Source organism: Lissotriton vulgaris, chromosome 12 (assembly GCF_964263255.1).
Source record: "Lissotriton vulgaris chromosome 12, aLisVul1.2, whole genome shotgun sequence".
Taxonomy (NCBI): Eukaryota; Metazoa; Chordata; class Amphibia; order Caudata; family Salamandridae; genus Lissotriton; species Lissotriton vulgaris.
Genome location: NC_141700.1, coordinates 700,391,825 through 700,403,177, shown reverse-complemented (window position 1 = coordinate 700,403,177; position 11,353 = coordinate 700,391,825). Strand labels below are relative to the sequence as shown.

General features: G+C 45.3%; 1 protein-coding gene across 1 annotated transcript in view; it reads right to left on the bottom strand.

Annotated features, from left to right (window-relative positions):
• The window catches only part of LOC147678032 (uncharacterized), a 156,868-nt gene that overhangs the window by 3,807 nt on the left and 141,708 nt on the right, over positions 1-11,353 (bottom strand). The window contains exons 12-13 of the mRNA XM_086945930.1: positions 2,914-3,011; positions 1,659-1,735 (exon numbers count right to left, since the gene is read on the bottom strand). Of these exons, the coding sequence (XP_086802056.1) occupies positions 1,659-1,735; positions 2,914-3,011 (175 nt within the window). The remainder of the gene's footprint in view (positions 1-1,658; positions 1,736-2,913; positions 3,012-11,353) is intronic.

Genomic DNA, 11,353 nt, shown 5'->3' with positions numbered 1-11,353 from the left:
AGATCATGATTGGAGGTTGGAGATGTACAAGTAAAATAATGCTTGATTGATATCATAACCAAAGGCAGAAGATTCACATGTGAACCACTTTTCTAATGGGAAACATCATTTTCAACGAAGGCTTTTCCACGCGTGACGTTTACTACGAGGCACTTACCTCGCAAACGTCTTTTCCACGCGTATGCCTTCAACGACAGTCTTTACAACGAATATACGTTCTGGCTAGGGGGTTGGCGGGGGTTGGCTGGGAAGGGGATGGGGGGGCCTGGGGGGGGTCTCCCCCCCAAAAATAAACAAAGGAGCGGGTTAATTACATTTTTAAAAAAAACGCACTTCAGTAGCACTGAGGTAAAAGGAAAGTGCCTCCCCCAAAGACGTGCCGTTACGGCAGTCCTTTTTTAATTTTGGCAGACGTGTTTTCACGCTTGTTTCGATGGTGGATGGAAGGTACGGGCTGCTGGTGAAAGACAGGAAGGTGTCAGGTAAGAAAATAATCTTTAGCATTTGTGTTTGTGTTTAGGACGTAAAAATGCGTGGTATGATCCTTCGTTGCAAATTCCAGCGTGGTAAAGCCACTTGCGAACTAAAATTCGCGTGGTATTGCCATGTGTGGAACTTGTATTCGAGGTAAAATCATATATTCTTTTCTAATAAATTCAATTAGGTCGAGACTGCAGATGCTAAAGTAATTTCTGACTGCTACCACTACAGAAGATTGTAAATATATAGGCAAACCAATATGGATAGAACCTTAAGTAGAAGTGCAAGTCCATCACCACAGTTCCACCCATGATGGGATTTCTCCGGTCATTTCCCCACTCCTCCTCGTGTGCTTCCTCCTCTGACCATTGTCTCATTCCTACCATTGTCCTGCATCCTTTGCCCAGCTCACCAATCTTCTGAGGACTTGCATCCTATCAGTCACTGCATTCCTACTAATCAATGGAACATTTCCCATCACTTCACTTCTGCCTGTCTTACATCCTCTTCCAATCACCCCACTACTTCCACTGCCTGCCCAGACCCATGAGCTGAGTGTGGAAGGGGAAGGGGCTGGGGCTGGGGGGAGGGCAGGGCTGTCATTATAACCCATACTTGCACTTTTGAGGGCCTACACTTGTGCTGCAATATTTATTTACAGATTTTAAAACCAGCCTTCCCTATTTATTAATGATTGGATCACTTGATAACACTGAATGCTGGATCTACCATGCTTTCTCTTTCCCTGCGGAACATTTTTTTAAAATTTGAAACCGGTTCTCCTCCGAATAATGGTCTTATTCAGTTTGTTGTCCCATACCCCGCCATAACTTCTGACATGACTGCTCAAGTTCCATCTCATCTGCTATCGCCTCACTTATACCAATGTTCAGAATTCTCTGCTCATTTCATCATTCTTACCCAGCCCAACACCGTTTCTTCATCTTCTAATTACAGCTCATTTCTTGCTTATTGTATTTTCACCTTACTCACGCCGGGCAACCTCGTCTCTTCTTCCCATCCCATTTCTTAAATCCTCTGCTTAGCTGCTCTTTAAATACCCTGCACCCTAAATCCATACCTTGCTAATAAGGCCAATATGCAAAATGATGACCACAATCAACATTGGAAGGACTTGTCAATTGACACATTATTTGTGGTTTCTGATAATGACTCACCTGTGCTGATGTGTCCACTCTGTCCAAGGATGGCCGAAATAAATCTCTGCTTGTAGAGGAGCCACCACTCTCGGACCCTGCAGAATGAGCATCAAAGATATTCAGACATACAGGATAGACATAGGCTGAATGCAGGCTACACTCCATCTTTTATACACATCCAAGTCAGTGTCTGAGAGCTCTTCTATTTTGTTTGTATTCTGCAGTCTACTAATGCATATAATATGTAAACCAATAAGTACTTAGCCCTTAAAATATCATGCCTTTTTAAAGAATTAAGTATTTCTATTTGTAATGTGTCAGTGCCTCAGTACAATGGTTGTAAGTGCTGAATGTTCTAACCTGCTCTTAATCAACAACTGCTCCATCAACTCTTCATTCCTCTGTCCTTCCCAATTCTTTTAACATTTTGAATAAACTGAAAACTTATTGCTGTTTTATTTACAAAGCATCGTATGGTCATAGATTATTTCAATGTTTGTAGGAATTTTTTCTTCACAAGTGTTGCTTTTTGTTACGCATAAAATGGATATTCCTCCCCTCCCCTCTTATTTTTCTATCTTTTTCTACCTCCATTTTTACTTTCTCATCCCTTTCTCTTTTTCCTTCCCATTTCTTATAATGATAATTTATACATATATGTAACTTTTTGTTTACTTTATTTCATCTAATGTTTATATAAAATGAACTTATTTTAAACTTTAAAAAAAAATGAATACACTGCAAACACTTCATGTTCTCTATGGTTGTTTGTTGTGCAAAGCACAAACACTAGAGTTATGGGTAAAATGGCATTTGGAAAAATAAAATGGAAAATAGATGGCAAGTATTGCCATAGAGTGAGCAGGGCTGTCACTGTAGATGATTGCACACCCACTTCCTTTTCAACGATTGTCAACTAGAATGGTTTCTAAGGAATCTATTGACCCCCCATGTCAGCCTCTGAACCTCACCACTGACTTGGAGTAAGTGGTTAGTATTCACCATCTGCTTATAGTCTATTCCAGATTGGGCTCAGACTCCTTCACATCAAGCAAGAGGAATCTTCTACCTGACGACCACAAAGCGCCTTCTACAGACCTTTACCTGCCTGAGCCGATCCACTGAGTACTTTGCATGGATCAGGTATACATTATTTGCATACCAGAAATGTAGTAATCCCCTGAGTTGAGGTCAGTCATACTGGGTGTGTTTACTTGATCTTACATATGTATGATTTGATTAAGTGCACAATGAAGTGATGAAAAGGTCTTACCTGCCCAGGTCACAGTCTGTGGGCTTCTCACTGTGAATCCCTCTGGGGCATTCGACTCCCACCCTTCTTCATACCATTTCTTCTCCACATCTGTTATACTGTAGAAGAAACACGATTAGAACTTGTATCACTTTAATGCAGACGCGGGAATTATGTATGAAGTAAAGTGTACAGTTTTGAGCTCTAGCATTAGTGATTTTGGCGGTGTTGGCCAAGTAAATTATGTTGTAGGTCATACGTTTTAAAAAAGCTAAAACATATTTGTTTAAAAGTCTGATCCTGAAAACAACATTTCAGAAAAAGCAAGAAAATATATTTGGCAATATGTCTGAAATAAACCACAACATTGTTGCTGATCTACAGTACTTACCCAAACCGATGCACTGACGCTCACTACTACCTCAACCGCAAAACTTAATCCTAATTTGGCCCTGGCACTAATCTCACCATAACTATAAAGGTAATCCTTGACACTAACTCTGGTCCCCAATTCTCATACTAATCCTACCCTGATCCTACCACAAAGACTAACCCTAACCATAACTCAAACCCTAACTCTAACTCATCTTCAACCTAATCATGTTTCTAACCCTAAACTTGATCAGCCAATGCCTTAGGTTTGTGTTTCTCTGTTAGTGTAGAAAGTATTTGGGAATCTCAATGGTTCAAGAGTGAGTCAATGATTATTGTTGGAGGTTGTCAAGTTTAGTGCTCCTCTCAGTCTGGAAAGGGACTTGCAGAAGTTTAAGTGGAGGCAGGAGAAGGTTTTAAGTCAAAGCTGGATGTGCTGGTCTTAGACCGGCCTCAGGAGCTATTACAGGGTACTATGCAGGACAAGCGTGATTTTTTATGAAGAGATTCAAACAGTCATTGGGATCCGGGATCTGTTGCGGTAAGAGAACGTTGCAGAGAAAGCTGTTTGATCAGCTGATGCCTTGCGCTCCTGCTTGTCCCACTAGATGCAAAAACAGTGAAGAAATATAGTGGAAAGAAGTCCCCTAAAGTAGATATTGAACATTTCGAGACTTGCTCTATGATGGACAGTGTTTGACATGGATAGGTTACTTAAAATTCAATCAAAATGTAGGGTGCTTTGGTTAAAGGAGTATATGTATTGTTAATGGAGGTGTGTTTGTGATTGCATGAGTGTTTGAAATTTAAGGGAAAGTTTGTGTTTCCTGTGTAGCTGCTGTGAGTCAAGGATTCCAATGATGTTATGTATGGAGGGGAGAAGAACGGTATGGAGGGGAGTAGAACATTAGGACAGAGTGCTCTTGAAGTTAGAAAACTTCCTTACAGGTGGCTGTTCCTGATTTCCCTCTAAACGTAGTGACTGTGGGCGTATTGTGTTAACTTTATACTTTTTAGCAAAACAACTTTTTTGCATACCTCTTGCAACATATGGAGCTTTATCGGTGTGCTTTTTTAATGAGGAGGTGCTTGAAGTACAAGTATATGGTTGTGTTTCCAACCCAGGGTGCTATGGATAAGGTAGTGTGGCTCTTGTTTATTGATATTTGTGTTTTTTAATGAAGAGGAAGTGAAATTCAAGTCAAAAGTTGTGCTTTCTTTTTTTATGCTGTGCACTAACAAAACGAGCCGTTTGCAAATCCAGAAGCTGGCAAGTGTTTCTGTGGTCTAATAATATTTTGAGATGATACTAAACCACAAAATTAAAGTTAATGCAACAAAACGTTGTCATTCTAAGTCGCAGTAGCCATCGACAGTCCAGTATGGATGCTAGAGGAGACCTTGCTAGTATTTGGTGGGCTGAACTGTAAAGGCTGCTTCTGGTGAGTTGATATGTGGTCTCCCGGTGGTCTTTCCTCCCACCCTCTGACCTTTTACAGCAATGTTGGATCCTGACGCTAGCGTGTACCTTTATTAGCGGGCTGGGTAAGGGTGGTGGGGCTACCAAGCTTTAATACATAAAGAAAGTTGTGACAAAAGATCCTATGCACAGGCTGTAAGTGTTCTGTGAAAGTTTATCATGTACTTGGAGCACAGAGGTTGGTAAAGTCTCATAAAGTTTTTTCTTTGTCTTTTATTCAATCAAACAAAACGTCCAGCCAACACGTGTTTCGTTGTTTGGGGATTACCCCCCTCGCCCGACTTCTTCAGGGCTGTTTAGGTCTTCGTGTTTATGTCGAGTGATCACTCCGCCGGCTGTAATTCCGACCCGGCTGGTCAATTGTGTAGGAATCCTCGATACTCCATTCAAAAACAAACTCCAACGGTCGTGATTAAAACCTAGGTATTAGATGATCGGTTGTTACTCCGTGCGGATATGTGGATAGGACCTATGGATTAAGCAGAAGTATTGCACGATCTGAAGCGAGTACGCTAAGATCGAAAATCAGTGCCAGGTGTGCATTGTTGGCCGGATACGGACCGTAGGTTTTAATCACAACAGTTGGAGTTTGTTTTTTAATGGAATATCAAGGAAACCTACACAATTGACCAGCCGGGTCGGGATTAAAACCGGCGGAGTGATCACTCGACATAAACACAAAGACTTAAATAGCCCTAAAGAAGTGGGTGGGTAATCCCCAACTGATGAAACACGTGTTGGCTGGACGCTTTGTTTGTTTGAATAAAAGACAAAGAAAAGACTTCATGAGACTCTACCAACATCTGTGCTCCAATTACATGATGAACTTTCACATAACACTTACATCATGTGCAAAGGATCTTTTGTTACAATTACGTGTAGGATTTTGGCCCTTCACAATTAAGGGGTTGCAGGGTGTTTCCCCTACCTCTTGCACGGCACACCTATCAAACCAACATATTATACGCAGAAGTAGTCAGGCGCCACCACTTCCTATTCAACTAACACCCCACATTGCTATGCACATAAAGAAGGTTGATAGTTCCATTTGCTCATCTCCACGTCCCTCGCCACAGAGACTTGACTTACCCAGGCACATTAGAAATGTGGGAACCAAAAGAGTGCCCATGTGCAAAACAAACACTTTTGACTTTTTCTACACTACACTACAAGGTGTGGAACACAAAACTACAAGAGGGTGCCATATTGCAAAAAAAATCCTAGTAAATGACCTTTGTGGTAGGGAAAAGGGTGACTGAAACAGAAAAATAACATTATACATGGGGTTCGAAAAAGGCATTGTATTGGCTGGAAATAAATTTCCTCTTCTTCCAAGCTGTTTCAGTAAAATGGGCTATTGATTTACACAAAGTCTGATTTCACATGACAATGATTTTAACACTAGAATTAGGCAGCACCGCCTACTTATTTTAAGTAACGCATAATGGAATAGTGAATATGAGATGCTCTACTGATATTGCGACAAATTCGACAAATTCGAGGTCCTATCCCTCGACTGCTGTGAAATTCCTAGGGCAAACTTCAAACTGTATTCAAAATCAAAATAACAACAAAATTGTGAAGAGAGAAGCTGGCACCCTTAAATGGAAAAATACAAAAATATTCTTTTATTTTGTTATTATCCGTCGACTGCAATACTGACCGAGGCGACGAGAACTTAGAGCCTGAATTTAGTGACTATGTTGAAATTAAAAACACGTATTTCATATAAAGCTTGGTGCCAAGCATGATTATCCTCAAAGTAAGATAGAATCATGCTGGGAGAGATTGTATATATAAAATTCCAGTTCAGGGCTTTTCACCTCAGTCACATCAGAACTAACAATAGATTTTGATCATCTCAAAGTTTTTCCATATCTGTGCTTAGAGTTTACCTTGCTATCTGAGACACGGCACACGGCAACTCTATCTATGAGCTCTTTCGGACCTTCTCTAAATATTTTATCTTTGGGATCCATCCAAACCCTCTGCATGTCATTTAGAAGGTGGAGACGGATCACGTCAGCAATAACCTTCGCCCGCACTTCAACTTGCCAAACCAGTGTAAGGCTAGATCAAGCCAACGCCAAGAGTGAGCTCATTAAATGATTTTACTGAGTCCAAAGGTGACAGACCGGCGAATGCCCAGAATTCACTGTAGACTGTGTCTAAAGCCACTGCTTTTGCTTTGTAAACTTTTATTGTGGCTGTATCTGGATTACTGCTGTTTTGTTACACTGTTCTTGTAGCCTGTTCAATCCAGCTCTACCAAAGTAGTCAAATTATACTACTTACTATAATAGTTGGCAGTTTAGCCTGTATTTCCATATGCAACCTCGGCAAGCTAATGACAACTGGGAGGAACTGGCTTGGCAGTTCGGGCTGGACTGTTCCCATGAGGAGCAGGGGCAAGACTAATTTGCATATTGCTGGGTTCAAACTGGGGTGGTGAGCAAAAGAACAATGGATTTAACTCAGATCTCTTGACTGGGGTTGAGTGGTTGATTTTTTTTAATTTTTTTTTAAAACCTTTATTTACGAATGCACAATACACAGCGTCTGCCTACAACCCCGCAGGGCCGGCCGCTATGACATAAACAGGCTGAGTGAAAAGTAGATTATGAGACAGTACGTTGCTAAAGCAGTATTTCAAGTCCACATTGTCGGTTAGAGCATAGTATCATACAAGTAGGATAAGAAAGGTTTAATTTTATGTTTTTGTCGAAAAGAACAACAACACACAAACACATGGTATCATAGTGGCAAGGGTCGCTGGAGGTGGGGGGGGGAAAAGTGACGTGGGAAAAAGGACTCTGGCAAGGGGGGGGTGAGCACGAGCGGGAAAACCAAACATGTAGTGAAATTGGAGGAGGAACGTAAATCATGGAGAGGAGGGGAGAGGGACCTCATAATCAAGCGGAGGGGAACAGATATCTCCACGATAAGTATTCCACGGAGCCCAAACTCTGGACCACTTCCCTGGACGCCCCCGAGACTCATACACAGTCTTCTCTCGGAACATGGACCAGTCCATGTTCTCTTTCCATGCACTGAGCAATGGCAATCTAGGGGAGCCCCAGAGCTGCGCGATGTCTCTCTTTGCGACCATGTTGCCCAGGGTAACCCAAAGCGTCTGGGCAGCATTACAATCAGACGGTTCCCACACATTCAACAGACAACGTCGTGCTTCGGGAAGTAGTGGGATCCCAGTGACACGACTCATAACGTCATGCACCCTGGACCAATACGCTGCAATCATCGGGCATTCCCACAGAACATGAAGAAAGGTACCATCCATCCCACACCCACGCCTGCATCGTCCATCCGAAACCAAACCCATTCGCACCAGACGCACTCCAGTCAGATACACACGGTGGAGGATCTTCAACTGGACAAAGCGGAGCCGTGCCGGAATAGCCACCTCCTTAGGGGAGGACACAGCAGACTGCCAGTCCTCGTCGTCTAATTCGAGTCCGTCAGCCGTCCAGGCAGCCCGGAGCTTCTCAAGCTGGTCAGCTCTGTTGTTGATAAGCTTTTTGTAGATTAAGGAGATGGTACTATCCGGGACGTGGCCGTCGAGGACTCGATCCTCCAAAGGGGAGGACTGCGGAATGTCGGTACCAGGTGGAAAGACGGAAGATAAGGCGTGCCTCACCTGCATGTACCGGAAGTGCTCTCTATCATCGAGCCGGTATTCCAGTTTCAATGACTCAAAGGACTTAACCGCGCCCCGTGCCCACAGGTCCTCCACCGTGCTGATCCCAATCATGTCCCATTTCTCAAACCCTTTTGTCTTCCACAGGTTGCCCAACCGTTCCGAATCATACAGTGGCGTCTTACGTGTCAGCCTACCACCCCAGCCCGTGGCCACAGTAGCGTCCCTCCATGCCCGTACTGCACATTTCGTCGGGCCGGTAAGGAGTCGAAAGGGTGCCTTTGAATACAGAGCCCTATTGAAATTACCACCAGGCAACAATAGTTTATCCAAGGCAAAGGCGGGAGCGGGCTCCGGAGCATAGGTCGCATGGTTGATAGCGCTCAGGTGTGAGGCCCAGTAGTACCGTCTAATATCCGGCAACGCAATACCCCCATCATACCAGGAGAGCGTGAGCTTGGACAAGGCAATGCGGGCACGGCCATCCCAAATCAGTTGCCGCTGTAAACTCTCGACTTCACGGAAGTAGCGAGCTGGAACAGGGTCGAAAAAATTTTGCAGGGCGTAAAGAAATCGGGGGAGCGACATCATTTTAAAGAGTGCCGCCCGGCCCAATGGAGATAGAGGCAAATCGCGCCAACGTCGAACGTCCTGCTTAAGTCTACGGAGCGGAGCATACAAATTTCGCTCATAGCGGACCGATGAAGTCATGGATACATAGATCCCCAAATACTTAAAGCCGTCGGCCGCTACCAGAATGGGAAACCTGCGGGGGAGAGGCGGCAGAGTACCAGCTATGACGTAGACACAGGACTTGGTCCAGTTAATGATAAGTCCTGAGTTCCTACCGAAGGACGTGAGAACGTCGAAGAGAACGTTAAGCGACTTCTGAGGGGAAGTGAGATAAAGGAGGATATCATCCGCGTACAAGGAGACACGATCCTCAAGGTCTGGGGACCAACGGATCCCTTTAATAGAGGGTTCCCACCGGAGCCATGCGGCAAGGGGTTCGAGCGCCAATGCGAATAGAAGCGGGGAGAGCGGACAGCCCTGACGTGTGCCACGGCCTAAGGGGAAGGAGTCCGAGCATCTACCATTGACCGCGACCTGAGCAAGTGGCCGTTCATAAAGGAGCTTGACCCATGCGATGAAATTAGGGCCAAAGCCGAATTTAGCGAGGGCCGCCCATAGGTAGGGCCATTCGATAGTGTCGAAAGCCATTGTGGCGTCCAAAGAAGCGACCACTGCCGGCTCGGCAAGAATTGGAGCTCTCGCGAGAACGCTGTGGAGTCTACGCAGATTGAGGGCAGTGTTTCTGTGGGGGATGAAACCGGATTGATCCGGGTGGATCAGGTCGCAAATCACCTTAAGCAACCGATTGGCCAGAACCTTAGCAAGGATTTTGGGTTCCGCGTTAAGGAGGGAAATGGGGCGGTACGAGGCGCAGCGGTCACGAGGTTTGCCGTCCTTATAAATGACGACTATGGTAGCAAGGCGCTGCTCAAGGGGGAGGCATCCAGCCTCAACCGCCTCGAGAAACATGTGACGCAGGTGGGCGGCCATCTTGTCGGGACAAAGTTTGTAAAGTTCAATGGGAAGTCCATTGGGGCCCATCGCCTTTCCCGAGCGCAAGGATCGGATAGCGAGGGCAATCTCATCAACAGTAAAAGGGGCCTCCAGGGCAAGACAGTCCTCATCCGACACAGTGGGTAGGGCAATGTCACGCAGCAGTAGCCTGGAATCAGCCTCATCTCGATCACTAACAGGCGTGTAAACCGTCCGGAAGTGGTCCACAAAGCAATCAACAATTTCACCCGGATCAGAGACACTCTCACCAGATTCACGAACAATGACCGGTACAACACGACTCGCACGTTCAGTCTTATCCAACCACGCAAGGAGTTTGCTAGCCTTGTCACCCACATCATACAATCGGCCTAGTTGATTCGCCCGCAACAATTTAGCAGCATCCGTGACGCAGGCTTTATAGTCTGCCTGCTTCAATTCCAGTGTGTGCAGCAGTGCAGGCGTGTCATTACCACCCAACTCACTTTCAAGCGCAGTAATTTCGGTTTCAAGAGCCACAACAGCCTCCCTCTTCACCCTACGCTCTGCGGCAATGAATGATAGGGCGGAACCCCTAATAACCGTCTTGAAGGCCTCCCAAAGAACAGTGGGGGAAGTGACCGAGCCCACATTCTCAGCGAAGTAGCAATCTATTGCTTTAATCAAAACTGAGCGGAGCCGGGGGTTTCGGAAATGCCAGGAAGGAATCGGGGGGACCCTGTTGCCAAGTAGACCGCCCACAGAAATCGTAAACAGCAAGGGGGAGTGGTCCGAGATACCCCGGGGAAGATGTCGAATCTCCCGTACAGTGGACAGAGTGGAGGCTAACATGAAAAAATAATCGATACGGGAGAGACTACCATGTGCACCAGAGTGAAAAGTGTATTGCTGGAGTGTGGGGTGTAGAGAGCGCCAGACATCTACCAAGCCAAAAGTATCAGCCATCTCACTGAGCCACATCTGGGACTGCAACAATACCCTAGGGGGAAGTCGGTCACATTCACCGGACATTACAGAATTGAAGTCCCCGCCCAGGATCAACAATCCGTCCGGAAGCCCAAGGAGAGTCCTGCCAAGATCGGCATAAGTGGTAGCCTGCAGTCCCGGGGGGATATAGAAAACAACAAACACGATCTGTTTACCCTCCCACCTCCCAGAAACAGCAGCATACCGCCCACGGTCATCAAGGACAACCTCGTCAATGGCAAGAGCAAGGGAGGACTTTACCATGATACCCACACCTCGGGAACCTGAAGTGAAACCAGCATGTGCAACCAGGCGATAACCCCGACGGTCTAAGGCCTTGCAAGCATTTCCAATCAAGTGGGTCTCCTGAAGGAATACAACATCTGGGGCGTGGCGCCTCAAGAATTGCAATACAATGCCCC